Source organism: Hypomesus nipponensis, chromosome 7 (assembly GCF_054491055.1).
Source record: "Hypomesus nipponensis isolate SF chromosome 7, ASM5449105v1, whole genome shotgun sequence".
Classification (NCBI taxonomy): Eukaryota; Metazoa; Chordata; class Actinopteri; order Osmeriformes; family Osmeridae; genus Hypomesus; species Hypomesus nipponensis.
In genome coordinates this window covers 5,093,669-5,118,101 of record NC_140367.1, presented here as the reverse complement: position 1 = coordinate 5,118,101, position 24,433 = coordinate 5,093,669, and the positions used below count along the sequence as shown (strand labels likewise).

The following is a 24,433-nucleotide window of genomic DNA, read 5'->3' as shown; positions in this document are numbered from 1 at the left end:
AGAGAATTGAATCCAACTAGTAGTTGGGAACTGTTCAACTGGACGCAATGTTCTGAGCCAATCAGAGTTCGTGCAGAAAGTAAGAGAGTAATCAGGAAATGGATCGTGGAATGGGGGAGGGGGGAACTAATGGACTCCCCTTCAGCGCTAGCACGATACACACACACACACACACACACCATCACAGCAGGCAGTGAGTGTCCATCAGGCAGTAATTGGGCTGAGTGAGAGATGGAGTCTGGGGGGCCCACCAGGGGAGTGTTCTATACCGTATTTCTCGCTTTTGTGTGTGTGTGTGTGTGTGTGTGTGAAGTGAGGGGGGGGAGTTAATTTGACCTCTGCCTGTGTGTGTTAGAGTGGTGTCCGGTGAGTCATGCAGTAAAACGCGCACACACCCTCTCAAGCAGAGAGACAGGCATACAGATACAGACAAACAGGGTTCCTGCCTCAAACAGACTCTTGGAGAGGTTTTGATGTACAGCCAAACCCAGTGTGACCTTACTGGTAAAGCAAACCAGTTGTCTGAGCCGCAGTGCTGTAGGGCAGTGGTTCTCAATCCTGGTCCTCGGGACCCCCTACCCTGCATGTTTTAGATATTTCCCTGCTCCAACACACCTGATTCAAATAAATGTGCCTGATAACGATCCATTAATTTGAATCAGGTGTGTTTGAGGAGGGAAACGTCTAAAACATGCAGGGTAGGGGGTCCCGAGGACCAGGATTGAGAACCACTGCTGTAGGGAGTGGATGAGGCCCCCAGGGCCACACTGGTTTGGGCTCAGTCACTGAGGCCCCAGCAGGAAACTGGCTGGACAGGGATATGACCACTATGCTGACAAACCTTCTGTTGAACCAACCCCGTCTCACTTTTGTTCTCCCTCTCTCTCTCTTCTCTCTCTCTCTCTCTCTCTCTCTCTCTCTCTCTCTCTCTCTCTCTCTCTCTCTCTCTCTCTCTCTCCCTCTCTCTCTCTCTCTCTCTCTTTGCCCCTCTCCTCCCCCTCCACCCTCACTCGTCAACCCTCTACCCCCCCCCCCCCCCCCCCAGGGTAACAACTTTCGCCGGGAGTACATAGCCACGCAGGGTCCTCTCCCTGGCACCAAGGATGACTTCTGGAGGATGGTGTGGGAGCACAACGTCTTCAACGTCGTCATGGTGACGCAGTGCGTGGAGAAAGGGCGGGTGAGTGGGCCGGGGCACGCCGATGCGTTGGCCACCAATGTTCCCCCCCCCCCCCCCCCTGGCCGTAACCATGGTGACCCAAGAAAAGATCAATGGAAAGATAAGAAAAGTAAACCTTTGTTGAGAAGTCTTCCTTGTGGTTGCGGAGCATAGTCTGAGCTTGAGGCGGTCACCATAGGGACCTGTGTTAGGTCACTCATGAGTCATGACCTTTCCACTTGCTAAGGTCATAGAGTACCATCTGAACAGGGAGAGACAGAAGGTGGATTGTCCTCAGCTGTACAGACCTGTCCAACTGTTGGTGAATGTGTAGATGAAGACATGCCCGGCCTGAACGTGAGCTGTCTCGGATGTTGGGAGGTTGGAGGAGAGGACAGATGCTGTAACTGTGTGGATGGTGTCCTGCAGGTGAAGTGTGACCACTACTGGCCATTTGACCGGGAGCCTCTGTACTACGGAGATCTGATCGTCCACATGCTGTCTGAGTCGGTCCTGCCAGAGTGGACCATCCGAGAGTTCAAGATCAGCTCTGTGAGGGGAACTGGACTGTGTGTGTGTGTCTGTTTGTCTATGTGTGTCTATGTCTTTGTTTATGTGTGTGTGTGCATGCATTTACGTATTCATAGATAGATGTGGATACCTGATCAGTACTGACCCCGCCTCCCTTCCCTCTCTCCCCCTCAGGAGGGCGCGGCCAGCTTCCCCCGGGTGGTGCGTCACTTCCACTACACCGTGTGGCCGGACCACGGAGTCCCAGAGACCACCCAGTCCCTCGTCCAGTTCGTCCGCACGGTCAGAGACTACGTGGACCGCTCCCCCAGCTCAGGGGCCACGGTGGTGCACTGCAGGTACCAGCTCTACCCAGGCCCTGACCCCACACACCAGCCCCACCCCCCCCCCCAGACCCTGACCCCACACCCCATCCCCACCCAGGCCCTGACCCCACACACCAACTCCACCCAGGCCCTGACCCCCCACACCATCCCCACCCAGGCCCTGACCCCACACACCAACTCCACCCAGGCCCTGACCCCACACACCAACTCCACCCAGGCCCTGACCCCACACACCAGCCCCACCCAGACCCTGACCCCACACCCCATCCCCACCCAGGCCCTGACCCCCCACACCAACTACACCCAGACCCTGACCCCCCACACCAACTACACCCAGACCCTGACCCCACACCCCATCCCCACCCAGGCCCTGACCCCACACACCAGCCCCACCCAGACCCTGACCCCACACCCCATCCCCACCCAGGCCCTGACCCCCCACACCAACTACACCCAGACCCTGACCCCCCACACCAACTACACCCAGACCCTGACCCCACACCCCATCCCCACCCAGGCCCTGACCCCACACACCAACTACACCCAGACCCTGACCCCCCACACCAACTACACCCAGACCCTGACCCCACACCCCATCCCCACCCAGGCCCTGACCCCACACACCAGCCCCACCCAGACCCTGACCCCACACCCCATCCCCACCCAGGCCCTGACCCCACACACCAGCCCCACCCTGACCCCACACACCAGCCCCACCCTGACCCCACACACCAGCCCCACCCTGACCCCACACACCAGCCCCACCCAGGCCCTGACCCCCCACACCATCCCCACCCAGGCCCTGACCCCACACACCAACTCCACCCAGGCCCTGACCCCACACACCAACTCCACCCAGGCCCTGACCCCACACACCAGCCCCACCCAGACCCTGACCCCACACCCCATCCCCACCCAGGCCCTGACCCCCCACACCAACTACACCCAGACCCTGACCCCCCACACCAACTACACCCAGACCCTGACCCCACACCCCATCCCCACCCAGGCCCTGACCCCACACACCAGCCCCACCCAGACCCTGACCCCACACCCCATCCCCACCCAGGCCCTGACCCCCCACACCAACTACACCCAGACCCTGACCCCTCACACCAACTACACCCAGACCCTGACCCCACACCCCATCCCCACCCAGGCCCTGACCCCACACACCAGCCCCACCCAGACCCTGACCCCACACCCCATCCCCACCCAGGCCCTGACCCCACACACCAGCCCCACCCTGACCCCACACACCAGCCCCACCCTGACCCCACACACCAGCCCCACCCTGACCCCACACCAGCCCCACCCAGGCCCTGACCCCACACACCAGCTCCAGACAGCCTCCCGCCAGACTGTCTGTCCATTTTCCCCCAACCAATCAAATTAGATGACTCGCTCTGTGGCCGGTCTACTGTTGGCGCTGTTGCCATGCCGACGTCCAAGAGACATCAGAGCAAAGTTGGCTCATCTGTGATTAGCAGCAGCCTGTTGTGATTAGACCACGACACGTGATGTGGCAGTACACTTTTACCATACAGGAAATCTAATTTAGTTGTTTGTACATCCTGTCTTTTAGGTGTTGCATTGGCTTAATACTGACCAATCCTCCATGAGGCCCAGTTCAACAGGCTTACTGTAGAAACCCTGTTGAAAATAAGTGATAATGAGTGTGGCTGATGGTACAAGACAGACAGACAAACAGACAGGCTGGCAGGCAGGCAGGCAGGCATAGAGAGAGACAGAAAGAAAGAGACAGAAAGAGAGAGCGAGAGAGAAAGAGAGAGACAGAAAGAGAGAGCGAGAGAGAAAGAGAGAGAGAGAGAGAGAGAGAAAGAGAGAGAGAGAGAGAGAGAGAGAGAGAGAGAGAGAGAGAGAGAGAGAGAGAGAGAGAGAGAGAGAGAGAGGGCTTGCTCACTGAGGTGAAGAGGTGGGAACATCTGTACTTTCAGTGCCAGAAAATGGGACCAGAGTGTCTCCCCAGGCAACAACACATCACATTATGGGGTGGTAGTCTCCTGATGACACTTTCATTACATTTCCCACTTTTTAATACTTCCCCTCCCCATGTGGGTTGCTACCCACCCACACATGGTCGTACAGGATGTGTGTGTATGTGTCTGTGAGTGTCGCTGTTTGTGTGGGTTGAGCATGGCAAGATCTATACATATGGCTCCAAGAGCAATAAACGTAATATTAGAAAACCAATAATAAAAAAAGATGTATAGTAAATGTCAGTCATTTAAATGTAAGTCAATGTTAGTACCCTCCGCAGCTTCTTATGGATACAAATATATTTAAATGTGTTGTTCTCTTGGGTGTTCTGTTTATCTAACTATATTTTAAGGCTCATGTATACAGATTATAATATTTAATCTGAATGTGTTCCAATCTCATGCGCTCTCGCAAATATGGAGACAGAATAGTTGAAGCAATTGCAAATTGCATATGTGTATGTGTGTGAGTGGATCTGTCTACTGTGACCTCCAGAGCATGGCAAATGGACTTGTTGCTGGCCTATCTGACTCACTTCTCTCTCTCTCTCTCTCTCTCACTCTCTCTCTCTCTCTCTCTCCCTCTCTCTCTCTCTCTCTCTCTCTCTCTCTCTCTCTCTCTCTCTCTCTCTCTCTCTCTCTCTCTCTCTCTCTCTCTCTCTCTCTCCTTTCCCATCATGTCTCTCGTCCTCCTCCCTCCATCTCTCAGTGCTGGGGTGGGTCGTACCGGCACCTTTGTGGTTCTGGACCGCGTGCTGCAGCAGCTGGACGGCAGGGGGACTGTGGACATCTACGGCTCCGTGTTTGACCTGCGACTGCACCGCTCTCACATGGTCCAGACAGAGGTGACCTCAACACCACCATACCACCACATCACCACAGCCTAACCACATCAGCTCTGTATAACCTCACTGAGCTAGGTCTAAACATAGTCCAGCATCAGAGCCTATCTATCTGTCTCGTGTGTAGCACCAGTACTGTTTTATACCATGTTTCATGTCCCAGTACTCTAATATTGTGTACTCAGAATTATGTCGAGTACCAGTGCTCTAACATGGTGAACTAAGTACAGTATTTTGTCTAGTACCAGCGCTCTAACGTGTCTATCCTGTTCCCGGTCTAGTGCCAGTACCTATACCTCCACCAGTGTGTAAGGGACGTTCTGCGGGCCAGGAAGCTCCGTAGCGAGCAGGAGAACCCTCTCTACCCAATCTACGAGAACTTCAACCCTGACTACTACCGTGGTGAGAGAACTCAACAACAAGATGTGACAGAACACAGTCCAACTCCCGAGTTCTTCTGCCCCTGAGGCAGAAGCAGGCTCAGATGGTGTAAAGGGTACTGATGCCAACAGAAGATGATTATCTTTTTTCTCACCCTAGATTTCATCTATACTGGACGCTAGAGAGACATCATGCCACAGTGGGGGAAGAAGATTGATCTAACAACGTTAGTGTGGCAAGTTTTGTTGGCTGGTATTGTTACAGCGTTCCCTTCAACTAGCGCTGTTTGTGAGCAATGTAAGAAGCCCCGCAACCAGCAAGAACCAGGACAAGGACAGAGCCGTTTGTTATTTTTGTTCCCACAGCAGCTTCTCTTGATGTCCATTTCAATAGGACAAGCCACAGTATGATTGTTAATATTGATGTTGTGTTAAATCGTCCTTTGCCAAATTGCGAGTCTTTGTTTTGAATAGTTTGCTTTTCACGTCATATAAATACACCTCTCAGAAATCTCTCTCGAGTAAGGTGTTCTACTCTCCTTGACGCTGTATGAGAGTGAGATAAATGGGCTTTGGAAATTCACAATGAATAAGAGATTCATCAGTGAGATGAAGCCTTTTACTGAAGCCTTAATTGCTGCTCCCAGAGGAGAGGGAACTATGAGCCATCAGCAGACCTTGTTCTTCTCATAGACACTGGCCCAGTGGGAGGCTGAGGGCTGTGTGGATGTAGAGACAAACAGGTAGACCAACTGTATTGACATGCATTCAGACAGCCATGCTGGAGAGCGCCAGGCCTTCACAATGGGGCCAGCCTCCTGCAGGCTGCACTGATGGAGCCTCTGTCTGATTCAGATGCTGAACACGTAGAAACAGGAGCTTCCAAAACACAGCGCTTGTCACGTACAGATGAGATTTTCATCACCACTTGTTTCCATGTCTGAGAAGCTGTCTGTCCATATTGTTTTGATTATGTATCCCTGGATTACGTCACAACACAGAACTACCGAATGCGCTGTAAATAGGTCAGTTGAAGAATTAGTAAGCATTTAGTAGTACAGACTCCTGAATGTCCCAGTTCAGGCGATATCAACTCGTGTCCAAAATAGACAGGGTTACAATAATATAATTTGCCACCTGGATCACAAAGAATTAACTTCTCTCTCTTGCAATTGCTATGTCTCTCTCTCTCTCTCTCTCTCTCTCTCTCTCTCTCTCTCTCTCTCTCTCTCTCTCTCTCTCTCTCTCTGTCTCTCTCTCTCTCTCTCTCAAGCTCTCTAGCTCTCCCAAATAAAGTTATTCCTCAGACCATTCTGCAGAGATTTGCAGCATTGAGAAAGAGAAGGTTCCAGAATGTCAGAGTGTCGACCCTGAATCTCAGCCACCTCTCTCGCGTGACTAGGCCCTGCTCGTCCAGGGTCCCAGGTTCAAGGCTCGACATGTCTGTACCTGAGCTCCTCAGCTGCACAGGCCAGTTAGTGTGGGCAGACCGCCACTGTTCACACAGGAGGACACTTAGATCAGCCTGCCAGGCATGATCCTATTAAGAGTCTCTATCTGGACCTGTGTGTCTGGACGTAGCTACATTTAAAATATCAGTCTCACAAAGTCACTTCTCTTGCCTTCGTGTGAATCTCCCAGAACTGTTCGTCCCCTCATTGTTTCCAGAGAAGATGAGCTGTAACAAAGTCTTATTCCTCCCGACAAATGATTGAGTTTCATGGGCATCGATTTCTGCTGATCCCCAGTAACCTGGACGACTGATCTAGACTGTTAGACGTAGTCATTGATTCACCAGCGTATTAAAACACAGTGCAGCGCCCATTAAATGATACTCCGTAGGGTGGAGTGGATCAATCCTACTCTGCCTGCCCTTTACCCCTCACAAAACACACCCACCCACCTGCACACACCCACACACAACCACTTAGAAAGCACACACACACACACACACACACTCCTGTGTCACTGTCACATCCCTACTACCTCACTATCAGCCCATTAAAAAGAGCAGAACAGGGTTAGGAGAGATTCAGGGGATCGAAATGATGAGCATAGCACATACTATGGCCTTCAACCTCAACGAGCTTACACTGTCTTGAATATGATGTATCAATATCCCAGTGAACCTACAGTATAAAGAACACACATGCGGCAACATACGCAAACATATTTTATATCTACACTTACATGTACCCGTCACTCTGTATGTAACATGATGTAAGTTTATGGTCGACGTAGACGTTTGTATTTAATGTATAGAGGTTTATCTCTCTTCTTTTCACATTTTATGATATTTATGAGGTGACGTGCAGACTCGCCTCTTCCACACTTCCCTGGAATATGAAGTGTGCTTCTCCCCATGGAGCTGTGCTGTGTTCATGAAGCATCTGGTAACCTGGTGCATCAGCACTGAGGCGTCAGGAACAGAGCTGTGCCAGGAACCTGTAGTGGTCTATGTAGGGTTAGGGCTATGTATACCCAACCACTGTCGTGTTAGCCTGCCTCGAGAATCCTGTCTGTTTGACTGTCCATGAATATGTCTGTCTGTCTGTCTGTCTGTCTGACACTGTTTGTAAATCTGTCTGTCTGTCAGTCTATCTACACTGAATGAATGTGACTGAATATTAGGGTGTAAATATGAGGTGCCTTGTGTGTTAAAACTGGGTAAAAAGCTGTATAAGAATCAAACAAAAGTACAAACATTGTTGCAATATGAGATTGTCATTATGAAATGCGGAAGGCTATTATTTTAATGCTGTAGTGTGTGTTCACGTAGGACTGCAACTATGTAATTGAACGATGAGATTTGCATGCATCTTAACTTCGTTGAGATAGCACAATGTTATTGTTTTTATATGTGATGTATAAGCTGAAATATCACCATGCTGTACCCTTGCTGAATAAATAAAACAACAAACTGTTTATATCACTAATTGTGACAGAGAATCACCTGAACACCACTCATTCTGACTCAGAGCACGGCTGCTGAAAGCACATTCTGTAGTCGTGTCAAAACTAGAGAGGAGAGGGTGGGAGGGGTTGGTGGGTGGGGGAGGAAGGTGTAATACCTATGAATCTTCGGGCTGGATAATGATAGTCTGATATCTTTTCATTCATCATTCTCTATCTTCATCTCTCCATCATTATCTCAGATATTGTCTGCATGGAAGGAGAGGGCAGAGCACCCTGGGCTCTGACGTCAGCACGTGTTTCCAAGGTAAAACAGCCCCGTGTGTGTATGTGTTTCTGAGTGGCAGTGTTTCTGCTTGAATATTCATTGATGAGACAGGGAGCAATGTGGTCTGGCTGAGTGATTGTAGTCTGTGTGATTGAAGTGCATCGTGGGTGACGTAGTCCGTCCTTATTGGCAGAGAGCCCTGCCCTCATCTCTAATGGACATTTGTGAATGAGTCTGCTGGGTAGAAAGAGGGGTGTGGGTGTGTATGTGGGTGTGTATGTGTGTGTGGGTATGTGGGTGTGGTCAGGGGCGGTGTGAGTGTATAAATGAGTGTGTGAGTGTGTATGTATGTGTTTGTGTGATAGACCTGGATACAAGGCGTGTACAGACAGACGTGTTGTCTATTTATAAAGCTAGAGCCTCCTGCCCTAGTTCCTCTCAATCTGACACACCAGGAAGTAACATCCACAATAACATTCTGTTGAGATTCTCCTGGGATTGAGAGCGATGACCCGCTGGCTCTCCTGTCCAATCAGAACAGCCGTAATCCCATTTGTCACAACGAGGTGTTCCTGGTCTGGATTACTCTGGATATTACGACGTATAGTCCCACCTCTCTCCTCCTCCAGCTGTACTCTGATATAATAAGGCAGGAATTAGAATCTTTAATCTGTAATATGTGGTTCTGGCTGTGGTTCTGACAGGATTTTAGGGTGAGGAACTGTGAACTGGTTTACTGCATGTGAATTCTAATGTAATCATGGGGTTTGTTACATAATCATTTAAATTCTATCTGGGCTTCTCATCCATATAGTAAAACTGGGATGCACTCAAATGCGAAAGTGTGTTTGCCTGTGTGCGTGTGTGTGTGTGAACATAATAAAACTAGTCAGTAAATGTCAGTCAAACCCTCCCTGGCCCTGGTCCACACTGTAAACCTTCTCTGGCCTGGCTGCGTTAGAAAGCCTTACACATTCTTTATCGACCCTCCCAATCCCCTAAGCCTCCATCTCTCCATCCCCGAGCCGTCCCTCCATTTGATGTTGTTCTCAGACTGAGAATGAAATGTCTGGGAAGGAAAAGAAACAGTTGGTTCAGCATTGAAGCATATCTGCGGTGTTAAGACTTCGATATGTCATGTTCCCTCTCTAAGTGATATTGGGTGTTCACACCTTCCTTCAACAGTTCTGCTAGACCTCCCTGTTTCTCTATTGCCGGTCCTCTTTTTCTCTCACTCTCCCTTCTCTCCTCTCCAAGAATATCTAAGCCATTCTCTATGATAAGCCTGGCTGTCATGGCAACCCTCGTTAGATACCGCATAATTAGAGACAGACGTCTTGACAACAAGAGGCAGATGATGACAACAATAATAATGATGAAGAGATGAGACAAGAGGAGGAGAGAGGGGCAGGGGGGATGGGATGTGAGGAAGAGGATGATGAAGAGTGTAACTAGGTCATGAGTGAAGGTGATCCTTAGTGTGTTTAGTCTGTTCTAGAGGTTGGATGGAGCACAGATGGACTCAACAGATTCGGGACAGTAGGACAGGTGTAGGACAGATGGAAAATACGAGTGGAATGATGAACAGTTCACCCAACAACACACTCATATTCTGATTGTATGTCTTCATTTTTATTAAAATACCTATATCAGGCACTATTCATCATTTGAACTCCAGAGAATTCGCTTTTGAAAAGCTTGTTTCTTCGTTCTCGGGACCACACTGAGCCTGCTAGAAGCCGAACACAGTCTGCAACTACAGCAGTCCCTTGCTGCACTCAAATGTTAGCATATGGCTTTAAGTACGAAATATCATTCATTTTTAGCTTAAGGACAAAAAAAGTCTTACATTCTGTCATACAAATACACAGAAGCTACATGGGTGATAGAGGAGACTGAGAGATCCTTTTCTTTGGAGCAGAGTGTCACGGGTCATGTGGATAACAGTTCATACATGGAACAGTTGAACACTTTGGATCCCAAAAGACAGCTTAAGGGATACACAGCGAAAACAAAAGTTTGCTACTGTGGCTTAGAAAAAAACATTCATTTTGTGACATATCACAGGAAACAAGAGAAAGAGAGAAAGGTAGCCATGAGAGAAATATTCAGCAGATATTTTCAAGCGTGTGCAGTTCTACAGAGTCTTGAAGGGCGTGCTTCTGAGGAGAATCCAGGGGTTCTCTTCCACAGCTGGCGCAGGACTGGGCGGAGAGAACACCTTGTCCTTGTATATGGTCTGACAGTAAGAGATGGACCAGCAGAGTAATACAATCTTCATTATCACAGAGACACAGACCAGAAATGTCTATACACACACAGAGAGACAACACAACAAGCAGCAGTGGTTTAGAGGTGTGCTACAGACAGACCCCCGAAATCCGAAAAACGGAACACACACAGCAATGGGTCATGTCTGTACGGCTATGCCCCCAAAACCAGGGCACAGCGGGCGTCAGCTACCGGCATCCTCAGCTAGCTACCAACCTAGAGGAGCATTGACCTTGGTTAGTGCTGCGTTAGACCTGGGTGAAGTCCAGGTGACACAAGCACACTATTCTTCTTCTCTCCAATCAGAAGAGTTCAGGTTTCATCTGCAGTCACGTGGACGTGCCTGAGCCTGTCTAGGAGGTTGTTACTAGGTGCTACATGTTTGCAGTCTTCATCGTCCTCCTCCACGGCAGCATCATCATCATCATCATCGTCATGACCAAAACACACAAGTTCTAGTTCAATGTCCCGGCTCCGTGTTCCGTTGTTGCGTTAAACCCACGTTCTACAACGGCGTTGGGAGTCCTGCGTGACCTGTCCCCGTGGCGATCCCGCGTTTTAGTGCTCGCGGTCGCGGCGTCGGACCGGCACGGCGAACAGCGGCAGGGTGCGTGTGGAGGAGGCGGGGTTCACATGCGTCTTGCCTTGTTGTGAGGCGTCGGCCACCTCGTAGGAGCACTTCCTCTTCTGGAGGGCTTCGGCTCGGACAGCTAGGCTCCGCGCGCACACAGTAAGGAGCACAATGAGCGTGCCCACCAGCAGGCTCACCATTGGCCAGAGGACACAGTGGAGGAGGACACTGGAGTCGTGGGAACGACGCCAAAGGACGTCATCTGGCCTGCAGGGGGGGGGGGGGTGAGGATGGGGAGGGAGGGGGGAAGGAAGGAAGGAGGGGGTTTGATACAGGAGGACAGGGATGGATACACGTAAATACAAGTAAGGATAAAACTAAGCAACGATCATGTTTAAGGGGCAACTTGTAAGATTAGCTTGCAGTTCCATCCCAGCCTCTTAAAATGGGTTTATGAAGTGCAAGCCCTCCAGAACATTACCCCTGTCATCAGTCTGGAGTAGCTGGTACACAAAGTGCAGACTAAGAGTATGTAAGGCAGTCAGTCAGGCTGCGCCTAGTTTATTATGTGCATATATTAGACAAGGCCTGGCTAAGCAGGGCAACGTGAAGCTGACAAATGGGGAGGGGGGAGGGAGGAGAGAGAATGGGAGGAGTGAGGAGAGGTCTATAGGGGTCTAACTACTGCCAACACTGCACCACCTACTGCAGAGGACAGAGAAAGACAGGCAGAGAGAGAGACAGAAGGAGAAAGACAGAGAGACAGACAGAGCAAGAGAGAGAGAGAGACAGAAGGAGAGAGACAGAAGGAGAGAGACAGAGAGACAGACAGAGCAAGAGAGAGAGAGAGAGAGAGAGAGAGAGAGAGAGAGAGAGAGAGAGAGAGAGAGAGAGAGAGAGAGAGACAAAAGAGAGATAAGGAAGAGAGAAACACCAGTGTCATTCCATGAGGTTGCCATGTGACATTCTACTACGCCACCTGGTCTCCCCGGTAACGTCACATTGTCAGAGCTTCTCACATCTCTCCTCCCTAGTCCCCTAACCCAGAAATAGATGGTGACACACACAAACACTCTCTCACACACACACACATACACATACACATACCCCCACACACACATGAACACAAACACTCACACACACGTATTTGCTCCTACACTCCATCATTGAGGACTGGCCTCGACAAGCTCAGGGCCCTGGGTGAAGGCAGGAACAATATGTGAGTAACAGAGAAAAAACTCGTCTGGATGCTTGTGCTCTTTCTGTCTCTGGGACTGGGCCGTGTGTGTCTGTGTGTGTGTCTGTGTGCGTGTGTCTGTGTGTGTCTCACCGTCTCTGCTGGTTGAAGAAGCAGGTGAAAGACTGGGAGCTGACCTCCTTGGTCCAGTAATCCTCCCACCAAAGAACATTCTTCTGGTTCTTCTGGTTGTCTCGCTCGCAGGGCGGAACGTACGAGCACTGTGTGCAGGGTGCAGCAGGGACAAGAAACACTGTTACACATCGGACCTGCAACACAAACCCCTGGGCACACTGTATACAATATGTACACTCAAATAATAGTCTAGAGCTACGAGACTGTCGGAAGCTAGTTTCCCATTTCTGCACTACTGCCCTACATGGTCTTTTCTAAACATAGTCCAGGGTTCTCTGACTCAGAGGACTGTGTGAAGCCTGAGACAGGCTTCAGCAGCTGTCTCTCAGTCTGTGTGTCTGTGTCAGGCTCGTCAGGAGGGCTGTGTCTGACAGGGCTGTGGGTGGGTGGGTCTGTCTGTGTCTCCAGCCCAGTCAGAGACAGACCCACTCCTTCAATACAGGGTGATGATAACTCCAGGGCAGCAGCCTCTAAGCCTCATGATGGGTCATACACCAACAGGGCGAGACACACAAACACACGGGCACACACACACGCACAGACACGTGCACACACACACACGCGCGGCCTGATTGGAATCCTGCCAAGGTTCCTTCTCACCGGGGCATCAGGGTTTCTGTGGAAATGCTCTGAGTACGGCTGGGTTAGTTGAGGAGGGGACCCTTTGTGTGTGTGTGTGTGTGTGTGTGTGTGTGTGTGTGTGTGTGTGTGTGTGTGTGTGTGTGTGTGTGGATTTGACATGCTTTGAGGTGCTTCAGATAATACTGCCTGTATGAGTCATGCCTTGAACAATTACCTCTCCTTTATGAATGAAAAAAAACTGAAACAGCATGTCACATCATTCGGAGATTGTGCAGTGGCCATGGTGATGGCACTGATGTTGACAATCATGACCGAACCGTACAGCTGGGGGGAGAACACACATACACAATCATGACTGAACACACACATGACTTGCAAAGTTGTCTTTTTGCAAGAGTGGACATGTATTGTATTATCCATGAAAAGATAATAATCTCAAACCAAAAAATACATAACATTACTGCAATGCACGCTCAGTTACGCTACATCAAACTGTCACGCAATGTCATTGGGACAAGACTGTAGTATCTGTACTGTAGGTTACTGCCTTAGAGAGAGACAGAGAGAGAGAGAGAGAGAGAGAGAGAGAGAGAGAGAGAGAGAGAGAGAGAGAGAGAGAGAGAGCGAGAGAGAGAGAGAGAGAGAGAGAGAGAGAGAGAGAGGGAATATCTTTTGACCCTAACCAAGCCCACCCCCCTACACACACACGCACACACACACGCACACACACACACACACACTGACACTCTTCTGTTCAGAACTGTGCAGCTCTAAGTGGCTGATGATGCTTGCACTCTGCTCTGGCCTGGCATTAGGAGAGATTGAGAAAAGCTGTGCAGGGCCTCTGCCTGGCTGGTGACCCATGGCCCCGTGGCGGTGTAGCGCTGGCAGGCCACACTCTGCCTCTGCCTGGCTGGTGACCCATGGCCCCGTGGCGGTGTAGCGCTGGCAGGCCACACTCTGCCTTGGCCTGGCTGGTGGACCAGCTAATCCTGATGGCGTAGAACTGCTCTGGAACCACTCTGTCTCCACATCATCCACTCTCTATATCTCCCTGTACCTCAGCTTCACTCTCACCTCTCCTCCGCTCCTTCCTCCTGACAAGCACATGTGTGTTTGTGTGTGTGAGAAGCTGTGTGTGTTGTGTGCCAGCATGAGAAAGGACTGGACACCAAAGCAGTCTCCAGATCCACTCACACACTAATCTGGTTGGAACAGACAAGAAGAAAATAACATCATTATTTTACAGAGGAAGGACAGAAGAAGGAGAGCTTGAAAAATAAATGCAGAGAGAGAGAGAGAGACAGAGAGAGACAGAGAGAGACAGAGAGAGAGAGAGAGAGACAGAGAGAGACAGAGAGAGAGAGAGAGAAATTGCCAGCTCAGCAGTGTTCTATATTTAATGGAGACCAAAGGGATCTTTTCCTGTCCTATAACCAGCTAATTCATCTCAGATCTCCTCTCTTTTCTTGTCCTCTACTCTCCTCACTTCCGCCCTCCCTACCTGTCATCCTGTTCCTCCCTACCTCGCCCTCCCTACCTGTCATCCTGTTCCTCCCTACCTCGCCCTCCCTACCTGTCATCCTGTTCCTCCCTACCTCGCCCTCCCTACCTGTCATCCTGTTCCTCCCTACCTCGCCCTCCCTACCTGTTCCTCTCCTATATCCCCGTCAAGGCTCCTTTACATCTCTCTCTCCATCCCTTCATCCCTTCTTTGTCCCTTTCTCCTTCCTTGTATTCCCTCTCCCTGAGGTTGAATGAAAGTGACACAGATGAATCAGCAATTCCTCTCTCTACCCTGTCTTTTCGAGCTTCCTCTTTACCATGCTACTCTCCCTTAACCTGGTGGTTAGCAGGACTCATGGGAGGTAGTTGATCCCCAGGGAGGAAGGCTCCTGACTGGGCAGAGAGAGAGACTGTGCCCCCTGGGAAGTCTGGAGCCCCTGCCTGTTCCTTATTAACGATAATTAGCTTACTTAGGCAGAGTTACAGGGGCTAGACACACACACATGGAAACACACACTGCACACACACACACACACTGCACTCACACACACACACACACACACACACACACACACACAGGGCACTCTCATTAACTGTGAACCTCAGCCCAGAGGAATCCCTCATCTATCCCCAATGTCAGTGATTCAATCTCTGCCTCCTGGCTGAATAACACATCTATCATGACAACATATGGAGACTTGGATGAAAAGGACAGCCACTCCTGTTTAGAGGATTATATCGAGACAGAACACTTGTTTACGCATAAAGAGTAACACACACACACACAAATAAACACACACAGATGAGTCAACAACATGTGTCACAACACACAACTCTCTTCAAACACACCATGTAGATAGTCCTTGACTGGTCATTGTGTTTGTTTGTTTGTTTGTAACCCCTATCATAATATTGTGGGACAAGTTGAATATCAAAGCGTTTGCCCTGAAACAACCTGGTAGAAATTGAAATCCACTTCTCTCTCTCTCCTGCTCCCCCTTCCTCTGTTTCACTCCAGCTCTATCATTTCTCTGTTTAAGAGAATGGCTACGTCTGTCAACTTGTGTCTCTATGTTACTTGTAGAGTAATTACCCATGAACGCCCAGGGCAGCCATTACCAAGCGTCACCCTGCTGGCTTGGTCCTGATGGCTCTAAATCAACCATCAGGATTATTCACATCTAGTTATTATTAGTCCGTCTGTGTATAATCATTCAAATTTGTCCCAGACCGGCAGATGGAGACCCAGTCCCTGGCACACACACACACACACAAACACATTGACACATGCACACATGCTGCTGCATTTGTATTGGAGTGTACTCTGAAGCAGGCAGCTTCTCTCTCTCTCTCTCTCTCTCTCTCTCTCTCTCTCTCTCTCTCTCTCTCTCTCTCTCTCTCTCTCTCTCTCTCTCTCTCTCTCTCTCTCTCTCTCTCTCTCTCTCTCTCTCTCTCTCTCTCTCTCTCTCTCTCTCTCTCTCTCTCTCTCTCTCTCTCTCTCTCTCTCTCTCTCTCTCTCTCTCTCTCTCTCTCTCTCTCTCTCTCTCTCTCTCTCTAGCTGAAAGATCACAGTACAGAAATACCAGGTAGCAGTGAGCTGCCAATCAGAAACCACATGACAAAGAAGAGTAGTAGGAGTGTGACGATGGTGACCTTTCAGAAAAAGTAGCTTTTCTCTGATTTCTGATTTTTCTTTTGACATCACTGTGATGTCATCTGTCCCCTGATCTCTGCAGTCTCTGCCGTCTCCCTCAGCCTTTAGGACAATAGACAGGGAGAAAGAGAGAAATAAGATTGAGGTCTGTGAGTGAGTGTGAGTGTTTAGCAGGGTTCTGCCTGGTGCTGTAGATCATGTGAATGAGACAGGTCATGTAGACATGGCCCCTGAGAAACTCCCCCTGCACACATATCATATCAGAACTGGGAATGACTGTCTTTCCCCTGCGGAGATTAACGCGCACATACACACACTTTGTCGGAAGATTGGATGTTGAGAAACAGAGATTACCTCAACCCATAAACTCTCTATCTCTCTCTTTCTACTTATAGTGCCATTAGGTCAAGTCACAGAGTCATTCAAAGAGAATTTATAACTCGGGACACTCAAATATGGAGCCCCCTTCATCAATAAATTACAGACAAACACACAAACACGCACACACACACAAACACACACACACTGAATGCTTGTTTGCACATAGACACGCAGCATGAGAAGCAAAAGGAAGCGTCTGCAGATCAAGGCTGATCTCTAGGTTCCTCTCGACAGCCTGAGGAACAGAATCGATGGCCGGTTGACTACAAGTCTCCAGGAGATCTTGCATCAAGGTTAGATCACAGTGCCTCCCTTTCACTTTCATTTACTCAGAACTATCTTAAGAGCCTGGTTACTGGAGGATGATTGACCTCAATTAATCTGCTTCACCCTCCCTCCCCATTCTCTCCTCCTTCCCTCATCCCTTCATCCTTAAGAGGGAGGAAAGACTCATCCGTTTGCTGGAGGGTTTAACATATTCAGGATGACACAAGGCAGACACTCAACAATATGACCTGTCTCCCTGCACGCGCACACACACACACACAAGCACGCATGGCACTCCCTCTGGAGTGAATGACCCTGTGTAAAATGGAAATGAACTCCACCACCATCCATTCAAATGGATTCAAACAAAAACTAAAGAGAGACCAAATTACTTTCTCTCTCCGCCAATGGCGCTACCTTTCCACTCTCTCTGCCTCACACTCGCAACATTAAGAAAAGGCCATAAATGCCAGTGGAATGAATAACATCAGTCCTAGAAATTCCATCAGCACACAGCAGAGACAGTGTTCACACTCTCACAGGGCTTTGAGGCGGGTGTAAGGACGTGATATATAACACAGACAGATACTGGAGTGGACTAGCGGTTGATAACCGCACACACAAACACCATGCCACCCACACACACCATGCAACACACAATCACACCATGCAAGACACACACACACACACACACACACCATTCATCTGGATATTTCCAGTTGTCTCTAGAACAATAGTTATAATCTGGGAGGGAAGGTACATAGCCGGACAGAAAAACACAGATTGACACATCTGGAATGTAATCCCAACCATCCAAATCCCTGTTTGCCTCTCATCTCCTCTCTTCAGAAGCCAATTTAAATCCTTACTTAGGTGGGCAGTCTCCCTCTCTTAGGTACACTGAGTTGCAGACTGGAGGAACTTCAGAGGGAGACAGATGGGAGGTAGGAGAAGGCAGGATTCCATTCTCTACAGAGAGGGTGTGTGTGCGCGGCCTTGTGTGTTTGTAAATGTGTGTGTGTGTGTGTGTGTTGGTGTGCGTGCGATATGTGTGTATGAATGCTATCACAAGACCACACCGATGTGGCAGGGTTTGCACACTTGCACATGAGGCCCCTTGTATGTGGTATGAATCTCCATGTCCTGGTACTGGCTCTGTGATTGGATTTGACGCTTGAGCTCGAGATCCCAACGGTGGTCCCAGTCTCTGGTCAATGGAGTGGAGGGAAGTTCCGACGTGAGCCGATTCCCTAAACGCTCTTCTCTCCATCCATAAGGGCTCTCAAAACCTCCTCAGCTTGGGATTAAACGGTGGTCACATCGACCACGTCCGTGTGGTTATCTGCCTGTGTGTGTATGTGTGCATCTGTCTGTGTGTATTCGTATTTGTTTTTTTGTGTTTGTGTGTTTATTCTTATCGATGTATTGTACTTGAGTATATGTGTGTGTGTGTGTGAATTTGTGATCATGGCCTCAGAAAGTGTTCAAGGTTGAAGGGTCTCATCTCCTTGGGAAACTTTAGACATTATAGTAGTCTAAAGGAAAAAAAAGTGCAGCTATGTTGTTAGCACTCCAGCTGGAAGGTTTGACAGAGACTACACTACACAGACCCCCACACACACGGACATGCTCTGACAAGCGTGAATGAGGGCACTCTAAGATTGTCTTTTTACAATCCCATGTTGTTTTCAAAAAGAGTTCAGCTTTGTTGAAATAGATAACAAATTGCTCTCTGCTACTTGTCAATTTGAGGCTAAGCAACAAGGCAGAGCACAGCCAATGGACCATTTAGAGTCTGGATCAACACAACAGAGTCTCATTTAAACCTCCGCACCCTGGTTATTTTGGAATGTGTATGTATGTGCGAACTGTGTGTGTATGCGTGCATGTGCATGTGTTTGTCAGTTTCGATATAGTCACTCAACAACAACTCAACATTTACAAACCATCTGTCTGTCTGTCCGACTGCTTCAACATCAACAGCCAGTCCTGCTTTATAGTGTTACCATGACAATAAGAAAACGTAAGATGGGTCCGGTAAGGAGACATGCTGCTCCGTGATTGGTGAACATGTGGGGAGCTCCAAACCAGCTGACGTATGTGTGGGTGTGAGGTAGAGGCAGACAGTGTGTGTGTGTGTGTGGTAGAGGCAGACAGTGTGTGTGTGTGTGTGGTAGAGGCAGACAGTGTGTGTGTGTGTGTGTGTGTGGTAGAGGCAGACAGTGTGTGTGTGTGTGAGGTAGAGGCAGACAGTGTGTGTGTGTGTGAGGTAGAGGCAGACAGTGTGTGTGTGTGTGTGGTAGAGGCAGACAGTGTGTGTGTGTGTGTGTGTGTGTGTGGTAGAGGCAGACAGTGTGTGTGTGTGTGTGTGTGTGTGTGTGTGTGAGGTAGAGGCAGACAGTGTGTGTGTGTGTGAGGTAGAGGCAGACAGTGTGTGTGTGTGTGAGGTAGAGGCAGACAGTGTGTGTGTGTGTGAGGTAGAGGCAGACAGTGTGTGTGTGTGTGTGTGGTAGAGGCAGACAGTGTGTGTGTGTGTGTGTGTGTGTGTGTGTGAGGTAGAGGCAGACAGTGTGTGTGTGTGTGTGGTAGAGGCAGACAGTGTGTGTGTGTGTGAGGTAGAGGCAGACAGTGTGTGTGTGTGTGGTAGAGGCAGACAGTGTGTGTGTGTGTGTGTGGTAGAGGCAGACAGTGTGTGTGTGTGTGTGTGTGTGGTAGAGGCAGACAGTGTGTGTGTGTGTGGTAGAGGCAGACAGTGTGTGTGTGTGTGTGAGGTAGAGGCAGACAGTGTGTGTGTGTGTGTGGTAGAGGCAGACAGTGTGTGTGTGTGTGTGGTAGAGGCAGACAGTGTGTGTGTGTGTGGTAGAGGCAAACAGTGTGTAAGAAAGAGTGTGTGTCCCATTCTAATGTCACATCACTCAGCGGTTCCACAGGTGCTTTAATCAAGTCATTACGACCCCAACTTCCCAGGAGGCTTTGCTCTCATTACCCCTTTTTCCAAAAGGTCAACTGACCCCCAGAGACAAACCAACTACTAAGGCTGTTGATGACATAGACCTTCATTCATCTGCTCCTCAATCTGCTCCCTCACTCTACTCCTTTTTTCTTTCCTCTCATCTTTTCTTCCCTTGTTCATAAACCTAGAGATCACTGGAACGCTCGTCCTGTCCCCAGTCCTATCCTCTGTCCTGTCCCCAGTCCTGTCCTCTGTCCTGTCCCCAGTCCTATCCTCTGTCCTGTCCCCAGTCCTGTCCTCTGTCCTGTCCCCAGTCCTATCCTCTGTCCTGTCCTTCTCGTCCTGTCCTCTGTCCTGTCCCCAGTCCTGTCCCCAGTCCTGTCCTCTGTCCTGTCCTTCTCGTCCTGTCCTCTGTCCTGTCCCCAGTCCTATCCTCTGTCCTGTCCCCAGTCCTGTCCCCAGTCCTGTCCTCTGTCCTGTCCTTCTTGTCCTGTCCTCTGTCCTGTCCTTCTCGTCCTGTCCTCTGTCCTGTCCCCAGTCCTATCCTCTGTCCTGTCCCCAGTCCTGTCCCCAGTCCTGTCCTCTGTCCTGTCCTTCTCGTCCTGTCCTCTGTCCTGTCCTTCTCGTCCTGTCCTCTGTCCTGCCACTCTTCATTTTCCTTCCTCTTTTCTTTGTACTGCTCATGTACAGTGCAGACTGGCCCAGTCACAGCTGAGCGATGTCATTATCTGCAATTATCATTTAATCAAGCCTAATCAAGTCTATAGCCAACCCTTCATAACCACTTCAACTACAAGGCCATCGTCTCCACTCCCCCTAATGCCGCTTCAACCCCCCACCCTGTCTCACCTCCTCTTCAACCCCCCCCCCCCCCCCAACACCGCCTCTATACCACTTCCTTCACGTACTGTACCTGTCGGTTTATCCTATGTGAGATGGAAGGACTGAGAAAAATGGGGGCGGGGCTTGGAAGGACTCGAACACAGACACACACACACATACATACACGTTTCCTCTTCTGTGGTGTAATCAATTAAAGCATTTTTAGGACAGAACTTTGACCCTGGAACCCACTTAATTGAAGTGCTTCCTCCAAATCTATATAATCACATGTTATTTCCTTCTCCTCTGCCTTCAGACTAACTATTCAGCTCCCTTTAAGGGATGCAGGAAACAGCAGCCCTTCTATTTACAATGGTGCATGTGTGTGTTGGCAGTTAACAAATCGCTGAGGGATCCTTAGTGACTAAGAGGCTGTTTTTGTCCATGACAGCTTTTCACCTTAACTTCCACAGTCTTTAGAGACTAACTAATCTGTTTTGTTTGCCTCTATCAAACCAAGGCACACATTCACACAAAACCCAAACACACACACAAACATTTGGAAAGCAACAATCAATATCCGCTGTTTTAAGAGCAAGTCACGCATTGAAGTTCTCACAGTCCACAATCCTTAATAACAACAAACAGAAAACCCTCATTTGGGACTGAGACAAGCTATCCCTGAACAGTGCTGCAAAAAAACCTCAGACAGTGGTGTGAGGCCAAAGTATAGACATACTGCATCCTTTCAGGTTTACAGATTCAGTCCCATTTTTGGTCACACAGCCACCCGAGGGATAGTCTCCCATGTATCCTTTGAACGATTGCTTTTTTTATTTGGAAGGGCTGTTTCAGTGAAATCCTGTGTCTATACACGCTCCAAACCCTGCCCTCTCCCCAGACCTGGGTGTGGACCAGGGGAGGCAGCCTCCTGCCTCTCTGCAACACGTGCGGCTACGTCTGCCGGCCGTTACCATGGCCGCTCCTGGCCGTTGCCATGGCAGCCCAGCAAATATAGAGAGATGTGACAGGGGGTTGGGGAGAGGAGGGTGCTGTGTGGTTACCATAGCGCCGGGGGAAGAGGGGATGAGAGCCTACGGGCGTGACGTCGGTGGAATGAGGTCTGTTAGTGAAAGCAGTGAGAGAGAGAGGACAGAAGGGAGGGAAGGATTTGGGGGTGAGGAAAAGGTGAGGTGGTGATGTGTGGGGGTGAGGGGATGAGGGGGAAGGTCTAAGGAGGATGAGGGGGGGGGGGGTTGAGGAGTGCTGGGACTGAAAGGGAGGGAGTTTTTGGGGATCAGGAAAGGAGGGGGTGACAGAAATGGGTGTGAATGCCCAACAGTAGAATTGACACTGAACAATCACACGTGTGTTGTAGTCTTTGAAGTGTGAAAAAAAACTGCAGTTAAGCATGCATACAAACGCACACACACATACAGAAACACACATATATAAGCACAAACACAGACACACACACATATATAAGCACACACAATAACACTTTCATTCAGATTTTTCTCCAATCTCTGGTCCTTTCATCCATACTGCCTGCCTCATTGGGACTCATCTGCACCAGGCTGTGATGATTTTGACTTCATGAAAGTTTAACTTGTGAAACACTGAAACGTTTTAAATCCACTATATCATATTGAATGTTTTTTGTTTGTTTCTTAAGTTTTTAATAGTCTCGACAAGACTGTAAAAGAAAGTATTCAATTTTAATTTGTTTAAACTAAATCGCTCTTCCTACTGATTTGGTCAGCTAACAGATGAGCCACTTGGCATCCCTAGCCTCATGTTGCCCATTAATCATTCTACAATCACCACCGAGTGACCGAGATGGTCGACTTTCGAGGACTCACCTTTGGATTAAGCACCAACTGCTGTTCGTCGAAGTGGAGGAGAGCTACAGAGTTGGACTCGGAGTTGTTGACAAAGATCTGGAGGCAGGGATACAGCGACGTGCCCTTGCAGTCTGCCCCACACGTGAAGACGCATTCAAACATCTCCTCTGGTCGGAGCACGGACACCACGGTGCAGTTGGAGGGCTTGCTTTGCATGCTCTGGAGGGTCGGGCTGAGCCAGCAGAAGCCGAGAATGAAGAGAGACAGAATGCCGCAAACTATGAGAAAGAGTCCCAGTCGAATACTCTTATCTTCCGCCTCCGAGTACTCGTATGAAACCCTCATTTTCGCCATCATTCCTGGTCCGTGCGTCTATCTGGCCGCATGGATGAAAAGATTGCGAAGAGATGGAGATGGGCGCTTCTGTTTATATCCGGCCAGCCCAATAGGAAGCCCCAAATACGAGCTATTTCCTCTTCAAAACTTCCCTTTGCCACTCTCTCTGCTCTTTAGTCTCTGTGGTCTGCCGCCCGGTGTCAAGAGAACTTGGCAAAAGCGGAGTCGCCAGTGCTGCCCTGCCCCCTCCTCTTACGCGTGAGGTTTCTGATGCATATCTCGACGCTCCATCCAGATTTGGACTTTGTTGAAGCTGTATGTTGCATCTGGGATTAGGTAAGCCTCTTATGCAGAAATAGCATGGGGTTCTGAGCAAATATGTGCCCTTGCCTTGGATGATGTGCGCTTCTGTCTTCACTGCCTCCACTACGCCGCACGGATAGGCTCCGACTGGCCGGATAGAGACTGCTCTCTCGGCCTGCAGAAACTCTGGCAGCGAGCCTAGCGGATGGCGTGCCAGTAAAACTATCAGGATGAAAGTTGAATGTAGCCTACTAACAACCGATTAAATTTATACAAGGGCTCAAACAGCTGAAAGAAGGGAAAGGCACTGGCGCATCGCCAATTGCCTTAGAGATAGACTACAGCGGACCTGTTGAGTCAGTAAAAATTACCTACATGAAGAACGTCTTCAATCTGTGATTTAGTCTACCCAAATTGCCACAAGCATGATCAAAAAGAAGCATTTCGCACGAGGACGTGACATCACAGTTTGGCACAAACACAGAGATTAGGCCTTATCCTACGTACAGATATATAAAAAACAATCATTATGCGAGCGGTTTTATTGCCATCGCCGAAGCAGCGATTAGGCAAAAGCAACGACATGTAGTACACGTGCCTGAAAGGCCCGTCTAGGTCACATCTGTTATTTTCCTCGACATGTTCTTAAACTGTTACAGAACCGAGGTCCAAATCTCCAGTAATTCTGCTATATCATGTCGAACCCCAAAGCTATTTGCTTAGAAAATAAGTTTCAAACGAAATGTTATAAAAGTCTGATTTGATATCAACTTTGAATTCCATGCTGACCAGTCTAGGGATATGACATTGGAATAGGCAAGTACAATATACTTTACCTGAAAACATTCATTTTCATAGTGACCTATTACATACAAAGCACAAAGACACCCAACCGGTCATAACCGGTCTCTTTCCTTAGGGGTTAACAGTTATTGTGAAGCTGCCAGACAGACAGGCTAGTACTCTGGCAGATCTACAGGGGCTGTCATCGAGTGAGAGGTGAAAGGAGAAAAAGGAAAGGGGCATGACTGTGTGTTTGGTGGACAAAGACAGACACAATGTGTGTGTGTGTGTGTGTGTGTGTGTGTGTGTGTGTGTGAGTGTGTGAATTTGTGATTGATTTTGATAGTGTGTAAAGTAGCTCTGGGAGAG

General features: G+C 49.2%; 2 protein-coding genes across 5 annotated transcripts in view; one reads left to right on the top strand and one right to left on the bottom strand.

The window, feature by feature from the left end:
* The window catches only part of ptprb (protein tyrosine phosphatase receptor type b), a 59,315-nt gene that overhangs the window by 21,596 nt on the left and 13,286 nt on the right, over positions 1–24,433 (top strand). For 3 of the 4 annotated variants that reach the window (XM_084701269.1, XM_084701268.1, XM_084701267.1), the window contains 6 exons: positions 1,046–1,180; positions 1,589–1,711; positions 1,865–2,028; positions 4,726–4,861; positions 5,140–5,260; positions 5,399–8,170. In XM_084701269.1, the coding sequence (XP_084557395.1) occupies positions 1,046–1,180; positions 1,589–1,711; positions 1,865–2,028; positions 4,726–4,861; positions 5,140–5,260; positions 5,399–5,421 (702 nt within the window). In that variant the 3' untranslated portion in view covers positions 5,422–8,170. Of the gene's footprint in view, positions 1–1,045; positions 1,181–1,588; positions 1,712–1,864; positions 2,029–4,725; positions 4,862–5,139; positions 5,261–5,398; positions 8,171–8,393; positions 8,459–24,433 lie in introns of those variants that run through there. The other variant, XR_014762433.1, reaches the window with a different exon arrangement.
* On the bottom strand, positions 10,046–22,999 carry LOC146276436 (calcium-activated potassium channel subunit beta-4-like). Its single transcript, XM_084701725.1, has 3 exons — positions 22,661–22,999; positions 12,592–12,719; positions 10,046–11,528 (listed from the first exon to the last, which is right to left on the bottom strand). The coding sequence occupies exons 1-3, from the start codon at positions 22,997–22,999 to the stop codon at positions 11,249–11,251; spliced, it is 747 nt and encodes a 248-aa protein (XP_084557851.1). The 3' UTR covers positions 10,046–11,248.